At 33.8% G+C, this 26568-nt stretch overlaps 14 protein-coding genes across 14 annotated transcripts; 12 read left to right on the forward strand and 2 right to left on the reverse strand.

The window, feature by feature from the left end:
- Positions 1-23: 23 nt before the first annotated feature.
- On the forward strand, positions 24-422 carry RO3G_01904 (uncharacterized protein; the record flags this gene model as incomplete). Its single annotated transcript, XM_067656495.1, has 3 exons — positions 24-78; positions 126-217; positions 372-422. 3 exons carry the CDS (start codon positions 24-26, stop codon positions 420-422), a joined length of 198 nt encoding a protein of 65 aa, XP_067512596.1.
- A 427-nt stretch (positions 423-849) lies between these two features.
- On the forward strand, positions 850-2174 carry RO3G_01905 (uncharacterized protein; the record flags this gene model as incomplete). The annotated part of the gene is made up of 2 exons (XM_067656496.1): positions 850-1027; positions 1117-2174. The coding sequence occupies 2 exons, from the start codon at positions 850-852 to the stop codon at positions 2172-2174; spliced, it is 1236 nt and encodes a 411-aa protein (XP_067512597.1).
- Positions 2175-3364: 1190 nt separating this feature from the next.
- On the forward strand, positions 3365-5730 carry RO3G_01906 (uncharacterized protein; the record flags this gene model as incomplete). The annotated part of the gene is made up of 6 exons (XM_067656497.1): positions 3365-3528; positions 3575-3694; positions 3753-3788; positions 3918-4158; positions 4212-4508; positions 4567-5730. 6 exons carry the CDS (start codon positions 3365-3367, stop codon positions 5728-5730), a joined length of 2022 nt encoding a protein of 673 aa, XP_067512598.1.
- Positions 5731-6337: 607 nt separating this feature from the next.
- On the reverse strand, positions 6338-6587 carry RO3G_01907 (uncharacterized protein; the record flags this gene model as incomplete). Its single annotated transcript, XM_067656498.1, has 2 exons — positions 6338-6396; positions 6434-6587. The coding sequence occupies 2 exons, from the start codon at positions 6585-6587 to the stop codon at positions 6338-6340; spliced, it is 213 nt and encodes a 70-aa protein (XP_067512599.1).
- A 496-nt stretch (positions 6588-7083) lies between these two features.
- Positions 7084-7679, forward strand: RO3G_01908 (uncharacterized protein; the record flags this gene model as incomplete). The annotated part of the gene is made up of 2 exons (XM_067656499.1): positions 7084-7518; positions 7566-7679. The coding sequence occupies 2 exons, from the start codon at positions 7084-7086 to the stop codon at positions 7677-7679; spliced, it is 549 nt and encodes a 182-aa protein (XP_067512600.1).
- A 1290-nt stretch (positions 7680-8969) lies between these two features.
- RO3G_01909 (uncharacterized protein) lies at positions 8970-10406 on the forward strand (the record flags this gene model as incomplete). Its single annotated transcript, XM_067656500.1, has 4 exons — positions 8970-9545; positions 9621-9881; positions 9952-10125; positions 10182-10406. 4 exons carry the CDS (start codon positions 8970-8972, stop codon positions 10404-10406), a joined length of 1236 nt encoding a protein of 411 aa, XP_067512601.1.
- Positions 10407-11203: 797 nt separating this feature from the next.
- Positions 11204-11377, forward strand: RO3G_01910 (uncharacterized protein; the record flags this gene model as incomplete). Its single annotated transcript, XM_067656501.1, has 1 exon — positions 11204-11377. One exon carries the CDS (start codon positions 11204-11206, stop codon positions 11375-11377), a length of 174 nt encoding a protein of 57 aa, XP_067512602.1.
- A 2098-nt stretch (positions 11378-13475) lies between these two features.
- Positions 13476-14696, forward strand: RO3G_01911 (UDP-glucose 4-epimerase; the record flags this gene model as incomplete). The annotated part of the gene is made up of 4 exons (XM_067656502.1): positions 13476-13788; positions 13840-13976; positions 14027-14301; positions 14354-14696. 4 exons carry the CDS (start codon positions 13476-13478, stop codon positions 14694-14696), a joined length of 1068 nt encoding a protein of 355 aa, XP_067512603.1.
- A 413-nt stretch (positions 14697-15109) lies between these two features.
- On the forward strand, positions 15110-16485 carry RO3G_01912 (uncharacterized protein; the record flags this gene model as incomplete). Its single annotated transcript, XM_067656503.1, has 6 exons — positions 15110-15221; positions 15281-15391; positions 15446-15594; positions 15645-16050; positions 16102-16265; positions 16324-16485. The coding sequence occupies 6 exons, from the start codon at positions 15110-15112 to the stop codon at positions 16483-16485; spliced, it is 1104 nt and encodes a 367-aa protein (XP_067512604.1).
- A 543-nt stretch (positions 16486-17028) lies between these two features.
- RO3G_01913 (uncharacterized protein) lies at positions 17029-17413 on the forward strand (the record flags this gene model as incomplete). The annotated part of the gene is made up of 2 exons (XM_067656504.1): positions 17029-17247; positions 17294-17413. The coding sequence occupies 2 exons, from the start codon at positions 17029-17031 to the stop codon at positions 17411-17413; spliced, it is 339 nt and encodes a 112-aa protein (XP_067512605.1).
- Positions 17414-17702: 289 nt separating this feature from the next.
- Positions 17703-19268, forward strand: RO3G_01914 (uncharacterized protein; the record flags this gene model as incomplete). Its single annotated transcript, XM_067656505.1, has 7 exons — positions 17703-17813; positions 17860-17964; positions 18031-18105; positions 18161-18259; positions 18318-18461; positions 18514-18667; positions 18727-19268. The coding sequence occupies 7 exons, from the start codon at positions 17703-17705 to the stop codon at positions 19266-19268; spliced, it is 1230 nt and encodes a 409-aa protein (XP_067512606.1).
- A 575-nt stretch (positions 19269-19843) lies between these two features.
- On the forward strand, positions 19844-22259 carry RO3G_01915 (uncharacterized protein; the record flags this gene model as incomplete). Its single annotated transcript, XM_067656506.1, has 8 exons — positions 19844-20003; positions 20105-20274; positions 20325-20525; positions 20584-20701; positions 20757-21607; positions 21658-21914; positions 21964-22127; positions 22231-22259. The coding sequence occupies 8 exons, from the start codon at positions 19844-19846 to the stop codon at positions 22257-22259; spliced, it is 1950 nt and encodes a 649-aa protein (XP_067512607.1).
- Positions 22260-23037: 778 nt separating this feature from the next.
- Positions 23038-23840, forward strand: RO3G_01916 (Ras-like protein 1; the record flags this gene model as incomplete). The annotated part of the gene is made up of 4 exons (XM_067656507.1): positions 23038-23095; positions 23181-23255; positions 23306-23387; positions 23435-23840. The coding sequence occupies 4 exons, from the start codon at positions 23038-23040 to the stop codon at positions 23838-23840; spliced, it is 621 nt and encodes a 206-aa protein (XP_067512608.1).
- A 245-nt stretch (positions 23841-24085) lies between these two features.
- Positions 24086-24748, reverse strand: RO3G_01917 (RAS related protein 1b; the record flags this gene model as incomplete). Its single annotated transcript, XM_067656508.1, has 3 exons — positions 24086-24316; positions 24369-24635; positions 24692-24748. The coding sequence occupies 3 exons, from the start codon at positions 24746-24748 to the stop codon at positions 24086-24088; spliced, it is 555 nt and encodes a 184-aa protein (XP_067512609.1).
- Between the last annotated feature and the right edge of the window lie 1820 nt (positions 24749-26568).

A 26568-nucleotide genomic window follows, 5' to 3' on the forward strand; every position in this document is an offset into this window, starting at 1 on the left:
TTCTTTTTTTTTTTAAAAAAAAAATGTTTTTTGAAGCTACCTTTGTACCATCACCTCCTCTCTCTGATGCTAATTCTGGTAAATTTATAATGTTTTTCTTTATTTATTAATAACAATGAAAATAGATAATTTATCTACAAATGAATTTGATGACCATGCTTCTATTATTGAACCAGAAGCTGATAAACCAGTGGATCATGTCATATTCGTTATTCATGTAAGATTTAGGAGAACGGAATGTGAATGCAATTGTCATATTAACATGTTTGTGTTTTATTATAGGGCATTGGACAAGTAAAGAAAAAAAAAGTTTTTGATGTTGCACACTCGTCATTTACTAAATTTTCATATGCAATTTTCTTTTAATATAGCAAACAGAACAATATGGCCAATTCTATGAACACAGTAAGATACTATCTTAATATGATTCATATGACTCACTCAATTTTTATAAAGTCGAAAATCTACAAGAAACAACAAGACAAGTTTTACAAACCAAAGTACCAGATCATGACGTACGCATTGAATTGATACCTATTGAATGGCATAGACATATTCATGAACAAGTAGACCCAACACTAAGAAAGATTACATTAAAATCAATACCCACCATTCGATTAATAGAAAATGAATATTTGGCAGATGTTTTATTTTATTTTTCAAAGGACAGAGGACAAAAGATTATTGACAACGTCACCCACTTATTCAATACATCTTATCAACACTTTATAGAAAACCATCCGAACTTCAATGGAAAAATCATCATCTTGGGCTATTCACTAGGTGGTATCATCACATGGGATATATTATCGCATCAACGTCATTCACTTGATGAAGAGGAGCAGTCCCATGTATCAAAAATTGGATGTCAATTTTACAAAGCTCAACTTTAAACCTGACTATTTCTTTGGTCTTGGTTCCCCTATTGGTGCTGTCTTGACATTTCGTGGACAAGATCCAAGGTTGTATCATCCAGAATTAGACATTCAATTTGAAAATATATTTCATCCTTTTGATCCACTGGCAAGTAAATAAGAATGAGGAGTAACAAATGAATTAATGTGTGTACAAAATAGGGTTATCGATTTGAACCTTTATTACATGATTATTTTACAGATAAGCCTGCTGTACTCGTAGAGAGATCGATACCCATCGGCCCTTCCTTCTCCTTTCCTTCTTTTCCCATCTCCACTTCTCTCTTTTCCTTTTTCTCTTGGAAGCAACCAGAAAGTAAAGCAGCGGAAACGATTTATGAAGCAACTTCAGATGCAGCAGAAGAACAACAGCAACCTCAACCACCTAATGGATTCATGTCTTCCTTATTGCAGTACTTTTCAAAAGGTGCGTCAAATGACAAGGATAAGCAAAATGAAGATGATCCAAAAGAATGTTGGGAGACAAGAGAGCAACTCGTGGCATTACCAGAAGACTTTGACAAACAGTTGACGTCAGTGGATGATCTATTTTTAGGACAGACTAGACCGTTATTCCCGACTCGATCCAAGACTTATAGTCCTCCCTATACAGATCAATGCTCAGAGAATGAGGATGAGGAAGAGCTAAAGAGAACACCTCTTCGAAAGAGTATGACAGACCATGATCCTCAAAATAAAAGTCATCATCTAGTTGAGGTCTTGGGTATAGATGGACTGCGTATGGAAATACCAAAAAACTCTGAAGATAAAAAGATTCACAAGGAAGAAAATGGTGATAAAGAAGAAGGGGAAAAGGTACAAATGTCATACAAAAAGGAGGATAAAGAAAATCCACAGCAGCAAGAAGAAAGTATTGGTCAAAAGAATGGTGGTAATGGTGATGATATTTGGTCAGATTTAAATGAAGAACTTCATAAACCAGGACCTGCAATTACAGAACCTGGTGAATCCAAAGCAGATGTTGCTCAAGATGCTACTGTTCCTAATTCAAAAGCAAAGGAAGAAGACAAGATGACAGATATAGAAGAGGAACAAAAGAAGTTACCAGGTGGTCGAAGAATTGATTATGTATTGCAACCAGAGAGTGTAATTTCAATGATTGCTAATGAATACCTCATTGGATTAAGAGCCCATTTTTCATATTGGACAAATAAGGATTTCATTTGGCATATGCTACGTCGAATTGATAACTTGGATGAGATTGCGAGTAATGTGTCTATCAATAGTAATAAAAAGTAGAAAAAAAAAAAACATAGAAAAGAAGAGCTACTATTTTAATTTGGTCAATAATTAATTAACTTGTTGGCTTGTTTTTAAGAAACTTTGTTGGGAAAAAAAAAAAAAAAAAAAAAAAAAAAAAAAAATAAGGTACAGAACACTAACATTTTAATTTTTTGGATTTATGTCTTCAGTATTCATCTTTGATCTTTTCAAAATATGAATAAAAGAGAAAGAAGTTGAATTATTTACATTGACAATAATGTAGTTTAAATAAAAGTCATATGTACAGCCATGAACGCTTTTACTGCTTTAGTAACAGGAATGAAAAACCGACTGCAATAATTAAAAAAGGCACTCCAATTTACCATGTGTGTTTGTTAAAAGTAAGGAAATATACTTTTTACTGCTATGACTGTCTAGCATACATGACAGCTTGAATAAATATCAATGCACAATGTTAAGATCCTGTTTACAGGCTATACTAAAGTCTCTTGAAAAACGTCTAATCTCATCTGGCAGTCTGCAATGATCTCCAATTTGTCTGGAATTTTTTTGATCCCCTCCTTTTAGGTTAAAATCTTCATATTCCCAGAAATGTATGGTGCAGATTTCTTCATAAGAAATTATCCATTCGATCCAACTTGCACAAAATCATCCCAGCAAATGTAGAGGACGACTACTGCCAATTGTGCAAACTACTAGAAATAGAGCAGCATATACTCTTTACTTGCATTAAAAAACAAGGCTTGTGGAAAACATCTTGCAAGAAGTATTTGTCAAATCCTAAAGATCCTAACTGTAGTTCAATATTTCAGGATTTATCTACACTACGCTTTCTAGGTATCATATCTTACATTACCACGACAAGTTTACAATCTATGATTCTTTTACTACAGTCATCCGATTTGTATGGAAATTGACTTCTGTCATGGATGAAATCGTTATGAATCAAATCCAGAAAGGACTTTTGAAACTATCTGCTTACAATACTCTATACTAATCTTTGTTGTATCTTTACAAGTCATTATTTCATACGCTTGCATCACTTAATTCTTATACTCTTTGATGAGTTTTAATAAACATTAAAATAGGTTAAAATCTTGTACAGTCGTTCCTTTATGCTTAATACAAAGTCCGCTTCATGTTTGTGTATTATGGTCCGTGTGCCACTCTCTTTTTTTCTTTTTCTCCCTTTTATTATTAATAAAATGGTAAATAGGCTTCACTCTTTTTCTGCTAAAGCCGGGTTTTCCTGGAGTCCCAATAAATATCTATTAGCAGCAGGTAGTACTTTTGAGGATTCTACTTTAGAGATCTTTAAACTTGATCTTGACCGAGATTCAAGTCAATACAGAACAACTACAAAAACAAGGTACGACAATAAAAAAACATTAAATTTGATACTTATATATGTGTAGATTTAATGCGATAGCATGGGGATCTGTTAATAGTCAAAAGACATATGGTATTATAGCTACTGGTAAAGAACATGGAGAATTAGAACTCTGGGACCCTTTAGCTATTTTAAATCATAAAAAGTAAGTTTTTGTTTTGCTTATATAAGCATATTAATAAGAAGATATAAAAAAAGCTCAGAGGAGTGTTTGGTGATGAAGAACACAATACATACAAGTAAAATAAATTCACTCGACTTCAACTTGTTTCAAACCAATCTGTTGGCTTCAGTTGGTAACCAGAACGAGGTAACAAATACAGGCACACATGATCCCATTTTCTATTTTTTTTTTTTTATTTTTTCAGACTTTTTGTGATACAGGTTTACATTTGGGATCTTAATAATCCACATACTCCATATGGTCCACGCTCTTCTAAAATGGATCATGTTCGCACTGTAGCTTGGAATGGTCAAGTTCAGCATATTTTATCAACTGCATCTACTAACGGGTTCACTACCATTTGGGACTTGCGAAATAAAAAAGAAATCATGATTCTTCCTCAACACTCAAATCCTATTTCATCCATCGCTTGGCATCCTGATAACGTACATATGATTATTAAATAATTGACTGACAGCTTATTCATCATTTGCTATAGGCGACACAGATTATTACTACTTCAGATGACGCCACTATGTCATTGTGGGACCTTCGTCACGCACATGCTCCAGAAAAAACCTTGAAGGGTCATTCGGGTAGTGTGCTGAGTATATCTTGGTGTAGACAAGATCCTAACCTCCTCACATCATCCGGAAGTGATGGCCAAATACTTTTATGGAACCCAAACACAGCTGAACTTCATGGAAAAATAGCAAATTACAAAGAAGGAGCCTTTCAAGTCAAGTGGTGCCCTCATCAACCTCATCTTTTAGCTTCTGCTTCCTTAGAAGGATCAGTAACATAAGCAATATATAAAAAAATAAGCAAACCAAAATATAAACTGTTCTTAATAGATTGATATCCACTCCATACAATCCTTCAAGCTAAAATCCTCTCCAAGATGGCTTCGTCGGCCCATTGGAACCTCCTTTGGTCATAGTGGAAAATTAGTTACATTTCAAAAGAAAACAGTCCACATCACATCTATCGATACAGATCCAGACATCATTAAACGATCCGAACAGCTTGAATCAGCTACAAGTGATTTAGCCAGCGTGGACGCTTTCATACAAGATCGTATTCGGACAAGTAATAAAGAAGATTGGAAATTACTGCGAACTTTATTTTCAAACAATGCCCGGGAACAAGTTATACGTCACCTTGGTTTCCAAAAGGAGCACATCTTAAGCACTGCACAATCTCTCAACAATCGTCGTCCTCCGAAAACAATTTCTGCTCTCTTTACATCTGAAACTGAATCCTTCTTTTCTCAAATGACTCCTTTGGATCTTCTTCCTAAAAGCCCTATCGACCGATCAATCACAGAAGCGATTGTCCTAGGCGACTTTGAAACTGCAGTAGACCTTTGCCTCAATTCTGAACGCTATTCAGATGCTTTACTGATCGCCTCTTGTGGTGGTTCCGAGCTCTTTGAACTTGTTCAAAAAGTCTATATTGAACGACATGCATCTAGACACAGTTATCTTTTGGTCCTCAAGAGTCTTTTAGATCAAGATCTAGGCTCGATTGTAAACCAAGCCTCTCTCGATCACTGGTCTTTAGTTTTAGCAATCCTCTGCACTTTTGCTTCACCTGACGAGTTTGGAACACTCGGAGAGACCTTAGGGGATAGATTAGCAGGCGCGCAAAAATCAAACGCAGCTTTGATTTGTTATTTAGTCTCGGGACAGTTTATCAAGGTATCCGGTCATTGGATATCTCAAGAGGATCAAACGCTTCAAGAACTGGTTGAAAAGGTGACTATTTATCGAAAAGCGATTCATTACCAAGACCAAGCTCTTTTATCAGAGGGACCATACCCATTGGCCAGCTTGTATCAAAAGTATTGTGAGTATGCTCAATGGATGATCACACAGGATAAATTGCAAATCGCATTGAAATATATTCAACTGGTGCCTTCACAATTCCCTGGTCGCCAAAAGCTCTTGTTATCAATTCAGCAAAGTTCGCCACCGAGTAGTGACCATTACTATACAGCGCCCCGACAATGGCATTGAGAGATTATGTTTTTAATGAAATGAAATAAAAAGTGAATAATTTTATATGCTTTATTGATTTATGCTTGTGAGCATTTTTTTTACTTAAAGGATTGTAAAATCTAATTCTTTTTTTTATAACTTCTTTCTTTGATTTTGCCACCTCGAAAAATTATTGTATCTATCTTCCCTCCTTTTGATAATAAATCAAACAGTAAAATAAACATCTTTAACGGCATTAACTACACATGTCGTGAGAAAGTTTTCTATCATAAAAAAGGGATTCATCCTCAATTTGGCTGTAAAGCTTCATGTTTGTTTTGACAACAAAGCATAGTTGATAAACGTGCGAACTGATGTCTTTATAGAACCTACAATAGGTTAAAAAAGATGCACTTGTTTGTAATCTTTCAGTTAAAAAGATAATGATTGATTGCATCTAGATTTAGGCTTTCGCTATTTGTAGAGGTAGAATCTGCGATTTTTTTTTTTTTTTTTTTTTTTTTTTTTTTTTTTTTTTGTAATTAAATAGTCTATTTTTATTTATAAAATATAATATAATAGGAGTCACACGTCTGAGAGCGGTGTGAACCAAAAGAAACAGAGTTTAAGCGATGAAACATGCTAATCAAGGTCGAGTCTGCCCTTTTTGAGGGTGGCAAACTGCGACATAGCACGAGTGACCAACTGTTTATCAATAAAAGGAAAGTTGTTAATAACAAACCTCCAATGGACAAGCCAGATAACAGAAAGCGCATAGTAGCTGAGAGTTCAGAGATCGGTAATGACAACAAAAGGAAGCCGCTGAAAAGACCAAAGGATTGAGCATATATCATCTTAAGTGAAAGTGAGGTGTGGACTAAAGAAGTTGAAGGCATCTATCCATACTCTGCATTTTCTGGGACAGCGCATGAAGAGGTGTTACAGGTCTTCACTATTAGCAGAATAAAATTTGCATTGTGAAGAGGTCAAACCGTTATCGAATTTTGAGAGAAGTGATTGACTAAAGAGTTTACGATGGAATAGACGATACTGTCGTATTTTCCTTATTGAATACTCAAATATCGTGTGAGATTACTCAAGATCTGCATGCCATATAACTTAAAGCTACCTTTATATAACACTACATGTTATATTGTCATCAGTACACATAAACAACTTTAGTCATTTGACTTGTTCAAGTCTGGTTTTAAAGTTGCCAATTTTATAAAATAAGACGTAGTTTGTATTTAATGAGCTCTCTCTTCTATCTTCACTCAATAAAGAGGTTCAAGAGTCTCATCGATTATCAGTTTCCCTTTTACACTTTATCTTTACTTTTAATTGACTGCAAACTACACTCACCAATATTATAGCTTTTACGCTCAACAAAATATGGATCCCATGTGTCGTTACATTAGATTAGCCTTTGCTACAACAACAGAACTTTGGTCTTCGCGTCTTTTATTGAAAACAGATCACAACGAATCGTGGTTCCGTACCCATGTTTATTCGGCTGTTTTCGACAACGCATTTATATACGATGATAAATTCACTTCAAAAAGAGCAGACTGCCACTCCAATATCACTAAAGAATTTGAAGATGTTGATAATCAACGTGTAGATTTTATTTTAAGAAATATTAATGACGATAATGACTACCTCTTGGCAGAAGAAAAATCCAGTTTAAAAGGTGTGAAAAGTGATATGAAAAAAGGCAAAGCGTTACAAAAAGCTATGTTAAGGAAATGGACTGGCCGCCTTGGAAGTGTGGAAATTATGAAACAACTTGAAGCTATCACATGTCAATGGCAAGGTTTGAAGCTCACAGTATATTGTAAGCGATTCATTTCAAAAGATCACTTAGTCACATACAGGAAAGGCAGCTTTGCAGTGTCCAAAGACGAATTCCACGCGGCATCATTTGCTCATGTATTGGTGGCCGTATTATCTTTGAGGCGATTGGTGTACTCAAATTATACCAAGCTTAATATAATTCTGGAAGCTAAATACGCTCATGAACTTGAAACAATGTATTTTTCCTCGGACGATGAAATTAACTTTCGGTCAGATAGTACTGCAGACTTAGAGCACAAGGAGGAAATACAGACTATTGATGCACAGACTAGCAGTTTCCGAATTATTGATGCTGAATTGGAAGCACACATAATACAAGATTTATGCGACATTGAACCTGAAACAGATGTAGTAACTTTCAAAGACTGGGAGGAGTTTATTTTGGAGAGAGCATCAAAAAAGAGAAAGACAACATCATTCAATTAAATAAAGTGTTAAAAAAAGCGAATTATTTAATTTTATGATTGAATTATAAAAAACTAAATACTAAATACTAAAGGATGTCCAAGACCTAATGGCTAAAGGCTATAGTAAAACTTTTTTTCAATTTTCCACAGAATTGCTCCTGCTTTAATCGCATAAATGTTTTTACAGTAATAAAAGATATATGTAATAGCCAGAATCATCAAATATCATTACTGCTATATTATGTCGATAGAAGACCACTGCAGTACCTGTTTATCATTGTATACGCAGATGACGACAAGAAGCTCTTTTATTCAAAATTTGTTTTGTAATTAAGTGATGTTGTAGTATTGTGGAAATACAGTGATCTCACTAAGTAAATGTCCCTGCGTGAGGTCCATTTTATTTCCCTATGAGCTAGTTTCCTTTATCTTCTTATGGGACTACGACTAATCGCTTTTTACAACATTCTGTCAATGAATGGCTCTTGTGTCTCTCTCTCTTTCTTTCCTTGTTGTACATGGTATATTAAGAGGATATAGGACATTTTGTAGGACATTTTTTTAGGGCATTTTTTTGGAGCCAGGCCATTAAATAAAATTGTGCCTGACATTGATTCTTCTCTTCCACTTCAGTGCTTTTTTCTTTTGACTTAATCCTATAAAAAGTTATGCCATTTAGACAATACTTTCAAAACAAATTTCCTGTTTCTTTTCAAAACGCTCGTTATGCACATTTTCTGAAAATAAATGGTACACTTTTTTTTTCTCCTTTGGCACACATAAAACACCATATGACAAAATAAACAATAGATACTTTTTTAATATTTCATAATCAACGATATTTTAATTCTGGGTCAAAGACATTTTAGTCCTAAACTAGTGACATTTTTTTCTCACTCAAAGACACCCAGCCTAAATTTTCCGACAAATTATACCGGAAAAAGTGTACTCTTTTATTTTTTGTACTCTTATTTTTTTAATTTTTAATTTTTTCCTTTTTATCCTTCTTTCTAAAATATGTCTGAACGTACTGCTAACCTAACCAATATTTCCGGAAATTCTTCCAAAAGGGTAAGAGTACCTATCGTAATTCCTGCACCTTCACCCACCGATGTTCCTTCCAGTTCCTTTTCTCCTTCCCCTTCCCCTGACCCTGTTTCTGTTTCTGACCCTGTTTCTTTTTCTGACACTGTTTCTACTTCTGACCCTGTTTCTGTTTCTGTTTCTGACCCTGACTCTGTTCCTTGTTCAAGCTTTGATAGCTCTGCACCTCTTCATTTAGATAGCTATGTTAAAACTGAGGACATCAGAGATATTTCTGACCCTGAACCTGTTCCTTGTTCAAGCTTTGACAGCTCTGCACCTCTTCACTTAGATAGCCATGTTAAAACTGAGGGTATCAGAAATGTTTCTGATCTCACGTCACAGATGATAGGTACTCAAATGCAACTATTATATCAGTTTCTACAGCAACAGCAACAGCAATATCAACAGCAACAGCAACAAATCCAAGAGCAACAGCAACGGCAGCAAGAGCAGCAGCAACGGGAAATGTTAAGAGGTGAAATCGATAAGATAAAAAAGGACTGCGGTGTAAGTCTGAAACTGATGACCAAACTAGCAATTTTAATTCAATAATTATATTGTATACCTTTCTTTGTCATACAGAATTATTTAACTGAATACTACCATGGTTACGTTGCTGGTCACGAAATCGACTTTGATGTGAATGAGTCAATCACACATAAGACTAACAGAAAGGTCAGACGGTTATTGCATCAACAAGTCAGGAAAAATCGTTGTTTTAACGTGCTCACCGATTCACAAATATTTACTATGATTAGAAGCAGGTACTACTACATGGTGTGTAAGGCCAAGGGGAAAACAGCTGCTACAGCAAAATCAGCATGTCGTAACCGTGTAAAGGCAGTAAGTGTTCAATATTTAGAAGATTATACTATAAAATATGGAAAATGCTTATTTCGATACCTTATAATAGAAACTCTCTATTAGAAGATCTGTCTACATGGCTAATCCTTCAGCGTTCGATGCCCGTTTCCCGTTCGCTGGTAAAATTCTCACAGTTGACTGGACGTCAGACGAAGAGGATGGACCAGAGGACGACTACGGTCGCACGTTCCTGGTCAAACGACCATCGTTTAGAAGCAACGAAGTAAGTAATGCATTGTTAATAAATTTCATTTTCTAATGTACTTTAATTATTTACAGGTGCTAGAATTCCACAAAGAATTGCAAAAAGCATACAAAGAATCTTTGAAGGTAAAAAAGGCTCCACCAACTGTTAGAAGAAGAATAGAAAATGTTGAGGCAGAGTTCCCCGATAAAATCGACCACGAGTATTACCCTTCCTGGGCTTTTTCTTCCCCTGGTCTTGGTTTCCCGACTTCTGTTTCTGGCTCTTCCTTCTCTGCTGCTGCCAATCCAATGCAGTAAGCATTCGTCTTTTTCTTTTTGTTTCTTGCTTTGTTGTCTCCTAATAAATTAAATAAAAAAAAAATTAGTCTGTTGAATAGTTCTTTTGTTATTTATTTACCTTATTGAATATTTGTTGTTCATATGAGATCACCCAAACCTTATACAAGAAATAGTAAGTACTAAACACATAATATTACTTATTACATATTCTTCGAGACTCATTTCCAATGTTAGCCACATAAAAAATTTATACTGTTCATCAAACTCAAAAATATGATTGGCCTTGAAATTCACTTTGGTTCTTGAATAATACCATTTCCTATATAAAGGCGTAGTTTAATTAAATGGGTTCTATCTCTCTTCTTGAAATCTAATAAAGAGGTTATATAGAGACCCATTCACTAGGTTTTCAAATACTATTTCTTTTTATTCTCAATTTTATCATTTACAAACATTTCATCTTTAGTAAAATACATAATAACAATAAGAATAAAACAGTGAATAGGTCGAAAACATAATTACATATAAACAAGCCTTGGAAGCGAAAGTGAAAATAAATAATTACTATGTATGGTTTGGCAGCAATAGGGTTATAAATTCGATGCATTAGAAGTATGTTATGTCTTGATACTGGTTCATATTGGTTCTTCCATACTTTGATGCTAATACAGTCAAAATGGGAAAATATTAGGTCACATTGCTGCACCAATTTACAAATGTAATTTGACGAATGTGGATTTGATTGTCGATAATGGCATGCGATACATTAAAGCTTTATTTGTATCTTACATCAACCAGCATTTTGGTTGACCCGAATGGCACAAACTCTCGAAAACAGTACTATGGTAGGTGATATCCTCTGCGTTCGTTGCTTTAAGGCCGTCAAACATGGATTCATGCAAAGCAGTCTTTTACAAAGGCAATCAGCACCTCACTTTAAGCTGTTCTCTCCTTGTCGTCCATCTTTGTCCTTGAATTCTATACTTTGACTTCTCATGCCCTATTCTGAACGCAGCAGGTGTTTCCGTTGGTGCTTTGGTTGGCTGCCTGATGGTCAACCAAAACTTCGTCCCGGGCATCCTGATTACTCTTTTACCAAAAAGTATATCATTCAATGTCTCGATATGCACCAATGGCTATAAATGCCGACTACTATTGAAAATCCCTTGTATTTTCTTTGAACATACTGCCCACTCACAAACCACGTTCCTTTCAATCTGTTTCCTTTTTGGTTTCTCCACTGGTCCACCATAGGTCTGATTCTTTTTAAGCTTACCTCCACTTTCTCCTCGAAAATAACTCTTGGGTTGGTTGCCCACAGCTTACACTGATGTCTATGACACGTCTTTCTTTCCTTTTTTTGTCCTTGATCCCAAAAGTTGCTTCTTGATTTCCTTACACTCCATTTTGATCTAACAGGTAATTAAGGTGTGTTAAAGATGTTGTGCCCACTTAGATCTTTTTTTTTTATTGCAAATAAAAATCTCTGCTTCATCATAATAATGGAGCTTGAATTCACTTAACTGAAAAATTTCACTTGAAAGGTGAAGGTGACAGTAAATTATTACCTGCTGTTTGATAAAGCTATGTAAACAGAATAATTTTTTTTGAATAAATAACAGTATTAATTAATTTATTGTAGCTGTTATGTGCATAAGTGTTCATATAGTAATTCTTAAAGCATCATAGTATTCATGACATAAAAGTTGATTTTTTATCGAATCTATGAGGAAAGCAATCGCTGGTAATGAGCCCCTGCCACCAACCTCCTGAATTGAATAGATTTGATCTGTTTATAAAATGAGAATAATCAAATTGTATTAAACCGCTCTCGTCATTTGTAACATAGCCTATTTCTTCCACAAACTTTATTAGTAGGGGCATGTCTTGGTTGGTTGTGCTAATGAGTGTATTTAAAGAATGTACAGGATCTTTTGTGGGAATGGTTTGCGTGAGCATAATGATATAAATGTTTTCGAAGCCTATTTTTAAACTTATATCTATGTTTTTATGTCACCATTTAAGCGTTCGAAGTCATAGAGCCAAAAGGCATAAGAGAGACCAAATTCCAAGAAATATGCATATTAGGTATAATCATAGGCATGTCATATAATTGAGTACAAGTCTTGCCAAATTTCTTGAATAATGAATGTGTTGTGTCTACTCCTTCGGCTGTACTAAGTGGACCAACCACCAGATTTACTGCTTCAAGGTATTGCATCCAATTAGCAAAATGCTTACAGACTAGTATTTGTTTTTAAAAAAAAAGCGATGAGAGTACAGCACACTACGTTCGTTACTAGTTTGATTTCATATGACTAAAGAGCTTTTAAGCTTGAATACTTGGCTGTTGTTTTTTAAGAGAAAAAGATGGTAAGATTTACCATAAAATAAGCTTTTCACATTTGCTACATACCTTTTGAAAGCTTACAGTAATGAGGACGAATGATGATTGCTGTTGATTCATCGACTATTGCTTTAAACTCAGAAGCTATCTGAAAACAGTTCTTTTTAATTGGATGGAAAAGATATTAAAAAATTACGCTAAATAAAGAATGAGTATATTAGCAAGCAATATTTAATCAACAGTATACTGGTTCTTCTTACTTGATTAACAAATAGACAGCTTTTCAACTATGCCCAATTAAATCCATTAGCAGATGAAAAGGAATCAGCAACAAGTTTAGAAATAGAATTTCTAAAATATACATAGAAAAGCATTATTGAATTTAAGTTGTAAACAATCACTTAAAAATCCGTGAAGTACATTTGGTATATGCCACCAAAAACCTTACCACTTACAAGCTTAAATTGAGTGCAGAACGCTTATTGCATCTGTTCGCTCGCGTTGGTTTGTACGCAATGCTTAGCATATTGCAGCCAAGCAAAGGGTTTAATTTAATGATCTACGATATGCAAATTTTAATTGGACATGCAAAAAAAAAAAAAAAAAAAAAAAAAAAAAAAAACTGTCGGGGATTAAATGTTTCTTCTGATACGCAAAAACCAATAGCAACAATAAAAAAGATTTTTTGTTATTTCTTTCTTTCTTTAAAACTCCACACTATCCTTTTTTTTGTCTATTTAATGGGCTATCAATCAGGCACACAACAAAATCTTGTTGAACAACTCAAGATGCTTGAACCACTCTTCAAACCTACCAAAAGTGTACACCGTAGGAGACATACAATAGATGCTTGGAATCATTTAGATGAACCACTAAGTCCTTGTCGTCGACTTTCTTCTTCTGAATTGAAAAAGAAACAGGTTGTTCAACCACCTCATAGAAGAATACTAGTGACTGGAGGAGCAGGATATATTGGAAGTCATACTTGCTTAGAGCTATTGAACGCAGGATATGACATTGTGGTTATGGATAATATGATCAACTCCAATAAAGGTAATGCTTGTATAAGAAAAAGAAAAGGGTTTATTTTTAATAAGCATATAGAGGCATTATATCGTGTAGAAAGGCTTGCTGGTAGGCCGATTGTATTTATAAAAGGGGATGTTACACACGAATCAGATTTAGAGCAAATATTTCAGTGTTATCAGTTCTGGGCTGTCATTCATTTTGCAGCCATTAAGGTACAGTAATGATTATTAACAAGAAGCTCAACTAATATATTTATGGACAGGCAGTAGGAGAGTCAACCAAGATTCCATTAGAATATTATCACAATAATCTTACAGGCACACTTAATTTATTACGAGTGATGAAAAGATACAACATTAAAAATATTGTATTTTCATCAAGTGCAACTGTCTATGGTGAGTCTGAAGTGATGCCTGTCAATGAATCATGCTCATTAGGTCCTGTCACAAATCCTTATGGGAAAACAAAATTATTCGCAGAAGAGATCCTAAGAGATTTATATGCTTCAGATCCAGAATGGAATGTAATTCTGCTGAGGTACCATTTGTTGTATACGTGTTTATAGAATCTTCTAAGACATCAATTATAGGTATTTTAATCCAGTGGGAGCACATATATCAGGGATGATTGGAGAACACCCACAGGGTGTACCCAATAATTTATTACCTTATGTAGTCAAAGTATTACAAGGTCATTTACCATTTGTGCATGTTTATGGCAATGATTATGATACGGTGGATGGCACGGGTGTACGAGATTATATTCATGTTTGTGATCTGGCTACAGGACATGTTGCTGCATTAAAAAAGCTGGAAGATAAACCTGGTTGTAAATCTTATAATCTCGGGACAGGTGCTGGCTACTCTGTCTTGGAAATTATACACGCTATGGAAAGAGCGACTCATAAAAAGATTCCTTACAAGGTAATTTGAAACATGTTTTTCTTTTTTTTTTCGTATCTAAAGTAAGGGTTTCTTACTTGTATTAGATTGAAAATAGAAGACCGGGTGATGTTGCTATTTGTACTGCAGATGCTTCACTAGCAAATAATGAATTGGGCTGGTACCCTTTATATACAATGGATGATATGTGTCAAGATATTTGGAGGTGGACACAAAGAAATCCTAATGGTTATGATGGTGAATTACTATAAATGAGAATAGCCAGAGAGCAAGCTCTTTCTATATTAGGAAATGATGTATAGTGTATTTCTCTGTTTCTCTTCCTTTTTTTTCTCTTTTACTCTTTTACTCTCTTTTTCCTTCTTTTATACATACATTTACATTTAAAAGCATAATTTTCCTATTTTTTTTTAATAATAAAAATATAATTTAAACAACAGAATATGCCTAGTTCTTCAGCAGCTGTGTCTAGTTCAAGCCATTCTAACGTTGTTGGTGTTCACTATAAAGTTGGAAAAAAAATTGGTGAAGGAAGCTTTGGTATCATCTACGAAGGTTCATATCGTATTATATAAGCAAAATAAGAAAAAAGATATTAAGTAATATTATAATAGGCATCAATTTATTAAATAATCAATCAGTTGCTATTAAATTTGAACCAAGAAAAAGTGATGCGCCACAGTTAAGAGACGAATACAGAACTTATAAGATTATGGCTGGTTCTGGTACGTTTACTGTTATTATTTAAATAGTTGAATTTTAACAATATTCTATAACAGTGGGAATACCAACAGCCTATTATTTTGGACAAGAAGGGCTTCACAACATACTTGTCATTGATTTACTTGGTCCTAGTCTTGAAGATATGTTTGATACTTGTGGGAGACGTTTTAGTATTAAAACAACGGCTATGCTTGCCAAGCAGATGGTAAATAACAATGCAGCAAACAGATACCTAAACACTCATGATGCAACTAGCTGACGAGAATACAAACAGTGCATGAGAAAAACCTTATTTACAGAGACATTAAACCAGATAATTTCTTGGTTGGTAAGCCCGGTTCAGATAAAGAGAACCAAGTATTTATTGTAGATTTTGGCATGGCAAAATTATACAGAGATCCCAAGACAAAGCAGCATATACCTTATCGGGAAAGAAAGAGTCTTTCGGGTACAGCCCGTTATATGTCTATTAATACTCATTTGGGAAGAGAACAATCACGACGTGATGATTTAGAGTCATTGGGTCACGTATTCATGTATTTTTTGCGTGGTTCCTTGCCTTGGCAAGGCTTGAAAGCAGCTACAAATAAACAAAAGTATGAAAAGATTGGCGAAAAGAAGCAGACAACAGCTATTAAAGATCTATGTGATGGATATCCAGGTAATGACAACAATAATGTTTAATTAATACATACTAATATTAAAATAATAGAGGAATTTGGTATCTATTTACAGTATGTACGTAAATTAGGTTTTGAAGAAACACCCGATTACGACTTTTTAAGAGGCTTATTTACAAAAACCATTGAAAAAATGGGCGATGTAGAAGATGACGTCTATGATTGGATGTTAATGAATAATGGAAAAGGGTGGCAGGTAAAATAAAATAAAAGCACATAATGTTGAAGATCTCTTTTTTGATTGAAAATAATAGACATCAAAGCGACACAGTCGTCAACATACAACAACTAAAAAGATAACAGATAATAACAATAACACACGCCAATTAAATGATATGTTCCAAGAACAATTGCATCAACAGCAGCAAAGTAAACCTAGTTTTTGGTCAAGAATATCCTGTGGATTATGTCATTAATTCTCTTCTTATTTATGTACAGTAATTAGACGCTTTTTTGTTTTTTGATTAAAAGCTGTTTCCTTTTAATATGTAATAATTTAATAAAAAAGTCCTTTATTCGAATAGAATATCCAGTTAAACATAATAAATGAAAATAATGTATTTACTTTTCTGAAGTGGGTGTATCGTATAATATCAATTAATCGTCCCAAAACAAAAGAGAAAATATCATAGTTTGTATTTTCTACCTGCAAGAAAGTACTATGTTAACTTATAAGTTTAAAAATTGAAGGTTTTGATTGCCCTCTTTCATAATTTATTGTCGTATTTTTCTTATTAAATACTTAAAAGCTTAGTTATATAATCATTAGAGTCGCAGTAGGGCACAAAGTATTTCAAATGTTTAAACAGTATGTTCCTTACTCTCATCTTAATATTAATATTAAATTGCTGAGGTGGTAGGATTTCTAGATTTGTCACTCCCACCTGTTGATTCTCTTTCAACTTTTGGCTTGTTTTAAGCTTTTTTTTTTTTTTTTTTTTTTTTTTTCCTCCCATCTTATGCAATCTCAATACCGAAGAAGAACTTCAAAGTCCTCATTTTCATCCCGTTCAGGAAGTTTTGTCAATTCATCACATATCAAACGAACTCATGACGTTATTCCTGATAACAATACTCATCTATATGGTTATGCCTTACTAATTGCTACATTTATTACTTTCTTTCTTTTGATATATGCCATTGTAGCAAGTAAGCGTATGCCTCCATCAGGCAATAAGGTAATCTAACAGACTTTTTTTTAAAAAAACTACTGACACGCTATAGTTGTTGGATTGGATAGCACATGATGAATATTATTGCTTGTTAATACCAATCACAGCTATTGTTTGGATCTATTGGGTAGTGTGGAATTGGATGGGAATGAAATTTTTCCGCCATAATTAGATAGAAAGCAAAGAAAAAAGTTGAATTCTACTGAGCATATATTTTTTTAAAACAACAATACGTCGCAAGACAGAAAAGTAGAAAGAAAAGAAACAACAGTTTCTGCACGTATTCAATCATTGTTCTTTACTTGAACAAAGGATTAATTAAACGATTGAATAATCACAACAGAATAAAAGGAACTGAACAATGACGTATCTTCTACAGGCATAAGCCACTCAGCATCTTGACACATTTTTTTTTCAAAGTTAAGCTTTTTACCCTTGCCTCTTTTTTTTTCCTGTCCAAGATGGCTGCCACACTTGCTATTCCCGAAAAATCAAGCCACGAAATTCGTCTTGTCTACAAGTTCCTCAAGTCCAATATCCAATTTACTACTGGCAAAGAGCTTTCTTTGGAAGTAAGAAAGATGATTTCAAAATAATTTTATCTTATGCAGTAAGCAGGTTTCCGGTGAAAAAATTGACACTCCTAATGCTATTGTCAAATACCTTGTATCTCAAGCTAATAAGCCCGAGCTTCTTGGAAACAATGCTGTAGAACAAGCTCAGGTATTCTTTTCAAAACGCGTTTTTTTCTTTTGATTGCTTATTCATTTTTTTTTCTTTCTTTCATAGGTTGAAGAATGGTTATCCTTTGCTACTCAAGGTCTTAGAAATGCCGGTAAGAAGGAAATCATTTCCAACATTGAGGTAAACGTAATACTACTTTTGTGTTGAAATTAATAATAACATGTTTTTCTAATAGAAAAAATTCAATGAGCACTTGAGTACACGCACTTTCTTTGTTGGCAACCATTTAACTATTGTTGATATCGTTGTCTTTGGTATCCTTCACTCTTACACTGTAAGTTTAGTCCTGAATGCCAAAGAGCACATGATGCTTAACAAAAAAAAATATATAGAAAAACCTCAAGGCTACCACATGTCCCAATGTTTTACGTTGGTTTGACCTTGTTCAGCATATGGTTATTAAGGCTAATGACTTGACTGAAGAATTCCCCTTATTTGAAGTCAATTTAGATGATGTCCCTGAACCCGTTGTAGTAGTAAGTAGTGCATGAAAGTATAACATGCTATTTTATTTATAAAAAAAAACAGAAGGAAGAAAAGAAGAGCGACAAGAAAGGTGATAAAAAGGAAGACAAGAAAGCTGACAAGAAAGCTGAAAAGAAGCCTGCTGATAACAACAAGAAAACGGAAGGAGGTGATAAGCCAAAGAAGGAAAAGAAGAAGGCTGAAAAGAAGCCTGCTGGTAAAACTAGATGTGTTTTTTTTAAGGAAAATTTAGAATTGTTCTAAACTTTACTTTAGCTCCTGCCCCTGCTGAAACTGATCAACCTGTTGTTTCTCGTATTGATATTCGTGTGGGTTACATCAAATCATGTAAGAAGCACGAAGGAGCTGATTCTTTGTATGTTGAAGAAATTGATGTTGGAGAAGAAGAGCCTCGTACGATTGTCTCTGGTCTTGTTCGTTGGTATCCCATCGAGCAAATGGAGAACCGTTATGTCCTTGTTTTGTGTAACTTGAAGCCTGCTAGTATGCGTGGTATCAAGTCTTTCGGTATGGTTTTATGTGCCACTGCTCCTGATGGCTCTGCTGTTGAGCTGTTAGGTCCTGTTGATACATCTAAAGTGAAGCCTGGTGACAGAGTCTTTATTGAAGGTCAAGAAGGCGAGCCTGAAAAAGTATTGAACCCCAAGAAGAAGTACTGGGAAACTGTTCAACCTGAATTGAAAACAAATGATGACTTGATTGCTCATTATGGAGACAAGCCTCTCTTGATTAAGACTGCCTCAGGAGAAGCTATTCAATGTAAGGTTGCTACTGTAAAGAATGGTGGTATTAAATAAAGAAGTAAAAAAAAAGAGCATAAAAATGTAAAGCATTGATACTCAAAATAAGCTTTTCTTTTGCGCAATGTTTTTCCTTATCAAACACTTTACCCCCTCACTTGATATAAATAGATGAAAAATTACACTGCAATCCCTGACGTGTTTTGAGTGATGTGAATGAAGGAATAGCAATGCTTGAGAAATTTGCCAAGAAGGCTTCAATCATTTTAAGGGGGACGCTTAAGAAGCTAAGCAAAGATTAAATTCTGTGGTAGCTTATTCAATAACCGAAAATATTGTTATTAAAAATTAAATTGCCACGAGTAAATCTTTTATTCTTTCTCCTTTTTCTTTCTTTATGTGCTTTTAGAAGCTTTTCTTTTCTTTCTTTCTTTTTTTCTTTCTTTTTTTTATATCTTTTTGTAAATAAAATTAGAGACGCGTTTCAATGCAAAACAATAGCTTTATGATTCGATCAGACCTTCAACAGCCAAAAGCAAGGAATCAACCACAAGGCCAAGTAAGCGAATAAAGAAAAATGTTTTATTTATTTATTTATTTCTCCTTGAAAAAAAAAATAGCTTGCAGCATTGATGAAAGGAAGATTTGAATCGGATAACGATTTGTTTTATTTAGAACAACAAAGATCTAACAGTGCACCACCACTTGAGGAAGAAAAAATTCCTTCAACTTGGAATCCTCCATTTGATCCTCTTCCATCACGCTTAGGTACACCCATTGATACTTTTTCAAGTAAGTAAAAAAAAAAAAAAAAAAAAAAAAAAAAAAAAAAAAAAAAAAAAAAAAAAAAAAAAAGTAAAAAGAAGAGTAAAAAGGATTGATATAATACGTAGATTTTGGACAAGAAAATAATACTGGATATTTTAATCAACATTTGTCAAATGAAAAAGCAATACATCATCCACAAATTAATAATGCCTGGATACATTCTGAATTAAAAGGCACTCCATACTATCATCAAGAGGGTAGTAGTAGCCATATTAATACTCATAATAATAAGCAGGTAAATTAAAGTAATAATGCTCACTGTGCTTTACTAATTGTAAGACACAGCATAACAATAATTATTTTTCTTTATTCCGTGAAGAAGAACTGTTTAAGCGACCCATGTCTCCTCCCATTCGCAGCAATTATCCATCTCCTGTTCCTCGTGCAAACTCCACTCCGCCTACCAATCAACATCATTTAAATCATCAACAACAGCAAATGGATCAACTAGTCAATGGTATGTCTAGTGTGAATATGAACGATAAAGTAAGTGATCTGATGAACGTTGTTTTTTATTACTTTTTATTCATTATATACTAAATAGTATCAACACGATGTTTTATTAAAAAGAAATCTTCAGCAACAACAACAACGTTACTATCAGTGGATGAATCATCAACAACAGCAGCAGCAACATGTTGGTGATAACTGGTCCAGCTTAGGTAAAATCTTGTTTTTTTTTTTTTTGTTTTTTTTTTGTACTTATACTCTGAGTAGACACTATGCCCTGGGAAACAGATATGACAAGATCCTATAATTCTCCCAATTATTACAACAGCCAAAGTTTACCCACCACACCTACTTTACCCCCAGCAGCCAATCCGATGCTGCTGGCCAACAACGACCGACTTTTACTTCAACTTCAATCACGTCAACGACAGATCCTTTTACAGCAGGAACAAATTCTGCTTCTTCGAGAACAGATGCTTCGACAACAACAACAACAACGGACAAGACCCCATGAACCTCTGACAGATATCATCATTCGCAGTCCACTTTTAGAAGAATTCAGGACCAACAAGACCAAAAAGTTAACCCTGCGGGACATTACGGGCCACGCAGTCGAGTTTAGCGGTGATCAGCACGGATCCCGATTCATTCAACAAAAGCTCGAAACGGCCAGTAGTGAAGAAAAGCAAATGGTTTTTGAAGAAATCTTGCCGAATGCACTTCAGCTCATGACGGATGTCTTTGGTAACTATGTCATTCAAAAGTTCTTTGAACATGGCAGTCAGGCACAAAAAACGGTGTTGGCCAAACACATGGAAACACACGTGGTCTCTCTCTCGCTTCAGATGTATGGCTGTCGTGTGGTACAAAAGGCCCTCGAGTATGTCTTGACGGATCAACAAGCTGCCTTGGTGAGAGAATTGGATGGGTGTGTACTCAAATGTGTCAAGGATCAAAATGGAAATCATGTGGTTCAAAAGGCAATTGAACGAGTACCTGCCCATCATGTCCAATTCATTATTGATATACTTCACGGCCAAGTATACCATTTAGCAACTCATCCTTATGGATGTCGTGTTATTCAAAGGGTGTTTGAACATTGTCCTAAAGAGCAAACTGTAATTTTTTTAAAAAGATTGTTATCATTTTACTCATTATTTTATGGTAGATTCATTTATTAGAGGAATTGAATAGGAATACAAGCCAATTGGTACAAGATCAATATGGAAATTATGTGATTCAACATATTTTGGAACACGGTGAAGCAAAAGATAAAGCGCTTGTTATTAGTAAAGTGAAGGGACATGTACTTCAATTAAGCAAGCATAAGTTTGCAAGTAATGTGGTCGAAAAGTGTGTTGCTTATGGCAACCCACAAGATAGACAAGAATTAATTGAAGAAGTTTTACTTACTCGGCCTGATGGGTAATGCTTGATCATGACTATCTATACATTATTAAATGATTACAATTAGCACATATCCATTGATGTCTATGATGAAGGATCAATATGCCAATTATGTCGTTCAAAAAATGCTTGATGTAGTCGATGGATCACAAAGAGATTTATTGATCGCAAAGATTAAACCTCATCTTCAAGGCTTAAAGAAATATACTTATGGAAAGCACCTTATTCATAGTAAGTTACTTGATCTCTATTATTTACTATACTAACTTTACATCAAAAGCATGTTTAGAGATTGAAAAACAAATCATGTTAAATAATAATCCTTTAATTGTAGAGAACCTAAGTATTAGTGAATCAAATTAATTTTATATATACTCACTTTATTATTTCTGTATAACTTTTTTTTATGTAATTCATTTGTTATATATTTTATACACAACTTAATGTTCATTGGCTAATAAAAAAACTTTTTTTTTGTTCACTGCAAACATTTTTCACCCCTCTTTTTTATTATTTATTCATGTCATACATTTCAGCATTAAATTTATTAGAAGATCCTTCAGTCGATATTTCAGAAAATACACTTGGAGAAGAGGAGCTTGCACTTTGGGCTAATGCTCAATTCACATTTGATGTTCAACCAGGATCTGAGGCAAAACTATTTAATGATCAAGATTTTTATGCACCTATTGCACCCGCTCCTATTGTATCTAATCACAAAGTCATTAGCTCATCTGTTCCTATGCCATCCAAAAAGAAACAAACAGCAAGGTTAAAAGATGCCATTGTAGAAGATGACAAAAGAAAGAGAAATACTGCAGCTTCAGCAAGATTTCGATTAAAAAAGAAAATGAGAGAACAAACTTTAAAGCAGCAAACAGAGGAAATGGAAATGAAGGCAAGACAATTAGAAGAACGAGTGAAAGATTTAGAAAGAGAGGCAGCATGGCTTAGAGCCCTTGTACTTGAAAAGAATGCTACTACTTTCTTAAAATAAAATCTGATTGGTTTACTTTCGGAACCTAAAAAATCACATTGAAAAAAAAAAAAAAAAAAAAAAAAAAAAACTGAATACTCTTTTTTTTTTTTATTTCTTTTTTTTTTTCTAACTTACAATCTCGGTTAAGAAAGAGTTTATATTATGTCTAAAACTACTTCTTTTGTTCGTGAATATAAACTAGTCATGGTTGGTGGCGGTGGTAAGTTATAAACGTCATTTTCTAATGAAACCCTTTTTTTTTTGCTTCATCATCAGATGAACTGAAATTCTTTATTTATTATTAGGTGTTGGTAAATCAGCCTTGACTATTCAGTTTATTCAGTCACACTTTGTAGATGAATACGATCCTACTATTGAAGGTAAAATAGTATAGAAAAGTAACACAAATATATTAAAAATTATTTTTTAGATTCATACCGCAAGCAGTGTGTAATTGATTCAGAGACAGCTTTATTAGACGTATTAGACACAGCTGGACAAGAAGAATACAGGTAAGCCAATGAATCCGATCGATTCCATTCTTATCTTTTTTGAATAGTGCAATGAGAGAACAATACATGAGAAATGGGGAAGGGTTTTTATTAGTTTATTCTATTACTTCTCGCATGTCATTTGACGAAATTTCGACATTTTATCAACAAATCTGTCGAGTCAAAGATCGCGATTATTTCCCGATGGTGTTGGTAGGTAATAAATGTGATTTGGAAAGCGATAGACAAGTATCAAGTCAAGAAGGAAAAGATTTAGCCAAACAATTTGGTTGTCAATTTATTGAGACATCAGCCAAACAAAAGATTAATGTAGAAGAAGCCTTTTTTGAAGTAGTGAAAGATATTAGAAGATATAACAAGGAACAAGAGAACCGAGGGAATAGTAATAACGATCAATTTGTTTTACAAGAAAATCATGAAGTAGCTGCTGACAAGTGTTGTATTTTGATGTAATCCTCTCTCTCTCTCTTTCTCTTTCTCTTTTATACCTTTTTTTTTTTAATACTTTTTATAATTATTTAATATACAATCACACGTGTATGTGGTAACAGCAAAATAAAAATATTTTTTTTTTTTTATTTAATATAAAATATGTTTTGAATTGTGTGTATTTGTGTGGTATTTGTTGTGTGTATATTTATAATAATATAATAGTAAAATAGTAAAATAATAATATAAAAAAAAAAGAGAGAGAGAAATTAAAGAATAAGACATTTAAACTTCTTTTTCATTTTATCTTTTTGTGGATTTTGTTTGTTGATTTGTCTAACCACGTCATAAAATACTTCATCCACATTAATCTTGAACCTTGCTGATGTTTCATAAAAGGGCTTTCCTCCCCACTGCTGTGATAATTCCATACCTTCATTTCTTGTCACGGCTCTTTCATTCTCCAAATCACATTTATTACCCACTAATACCATAGGCACCTAATAAAGCGCATAAGTGTCTTTTATCTCCTTATAACAAAATACTCCTTACATTATCAGAACCTTTCACTCGAATGATTTGTTCCCTTATTTCATTAAGATCAGTTAAAGTGGATTTAAGGGTAATAGAAAATACAAGTACAAAGCCTTGTCCATTTTTCATGTAAAGGTCACGCATAGCAGTAAATTGTTCTGTTCCTGCTGTATCTAATATTTCAAGCATACACTGATATCCATCTACTTCAACTTGTTTTCTGTATGAATCTTCAATCGTTGGGTCATATTTTTCTACAAAAATAGCTTGAACAAATTGAACGGTCTACAGTCCATAGGATATGTGAATATATAATAAAATAATACATCTTATTCTATTACCAAAGCAGATTTACCAACACCTCCTGAACCTAATACAACAAGTTTGTATTCTCTCATTTTTAAAATAAAGAAGAAAAAGAAGAAAAAAAAAAATTCGTACGAAAAAAAAAAAAAAAAAAAAAAGAGAGAGAGAGGGAAGGAGGGGGGGGGCTGGGAGGTGAAGGAAACACAAAAAGGTAACGTTTAATGTCGTACGAAGATAGCGGAGATTGATTATGGCTACTTGAGTCCTTTTGGTCCCTTTGAAAAAGAGTTTACTTGCACTCATCATCCAGAATAGAAAGATATCCCTTTATTTTTATTACATAAACGTGTAGTGTGCGATTCATAAAAGAAAGAGCTCCGTAAAAAGAAAAAATAAATAAATAAATGTGACACAAAATGCATGCATTTTACTTCTTCCCTCCTTTGGGTCTTGATTTAGCACGATATCAATTGTTATCTCGTGTTTGTATTGTTTAAATAATTGAGAGATAAGAGTGCAATAAGAAAGGGAGATACATGGTAAGGCTTAAAGAATGTACACACAAGGGCCTTCAGAGCAAATCAACTTTTTCACACGCGTAGATCGCTTTTCTGCTTTGATAAATAAAGTAAAATAAAAGGAAATAGAATCTGGCTTTAGTTAATTACATTAAATATGAAGGTGTTTTATTATTGTTAGATTCCCCTTGCTGCTTTTCCATGTTTGATTCTTAACAAATCCCGAAACGACTAGAATATAACATATTTTGAGATTGTGTCATCCACAAAAAAAGAAAGAAAACTGTGATTGCCATAAGGATTGATAGCAATCTCTAATAAATCACACTCAATACTTTTTATTTTTGCTCTTCTTTATCGTTTGGCTTAGCTTTTCTAAAAAAAAAATGAAAATAAAAAGTTGTACATTTTTTTTGGAGATAGGATGAATAGATGATGTATCTACGAGATCATCTAATTTTTTTCATGAGAATAGTTAAATGATCTTTGTTTTTAAGGCAGTAAAGATATAGGATCATATTCAATTTACGAATAAATGACGCTATTTGGATTCATCACAAACAATATTCATCGCAAGGTGAGACAGATGATGGGTTTATAGCACCCAAATGTACTCAATAAAGTACTTTGCTTTCTCTTTCTTTAATAATCTAAAAAGTGACAGTGAGATTGATAACTTTGTGTAGGCTTTTATGGGTATAATCAATGCATCTGAATGGGTTCATTCATGGTGTATAATGACTTATCAATGGCTATTAAGAATACCAAACCGGCTCATGAACATTTATGGAATATGCAACTTTATTATTATTTGGATGACAACAAGTTCGAAATACGCTTGGGGAAAATAATAATAATAATTCAAAGCCTTCTTTGTCAATCAATTAGGACTTTATTGTATACTTTTTTTAATCATTTATTATTCTCTGTTCATCAAGTCCTTAATCGCGTATCTAAACTGCAAGAGATAATTACTAATATGGAGTTTGAATTAGTTACTATGCAGAATAAACCCCGAACTCCCCCCTTTGTTTAACCAAAAGGAGGTCTTTTTTTAAACAATGAAAAAAATATGACTTCACTGCTCGTACAAGAGTAAGGCTTATTAAAATAGCTAAAGTATGATGGTAGCTTATTAATGAATGAACTACTGCTGAGAATTCTTCTTTCAAATTTATAAGCGAGTATGCAGGGGGTAGAGGGGGGGGGGCAGTGGATTGATTCAGGTCCACTGTTTTGAGGTGTGTATCATTAAGATACATCTCTTTTGAATGTGCAACAAAAAGGAAGAATTTGAATTTATTTATAGTTGAACGTCTTGTTACTAATATAACACATTGTCTTACAAGTCATTCACGTTATTCAATGCTCAACCAATCATCTTTATTCTAGAA

Source organism: Rhizopus delemar, genomic scaffold (assembly GCF_000149305.1).
Source record: "Rhizopus delemar RA 99-880 supercont3.1 genomic scaffold, whole genome shotgun sequence".
Classification (NCBI taxonomy): domain Eukaryota; kingdom Fungi; phylum Mucoromycota; class Mucoromycetes; order Mucorales; family Rhizopodaceae; genus Rhizopus; species Rhizopus delemar.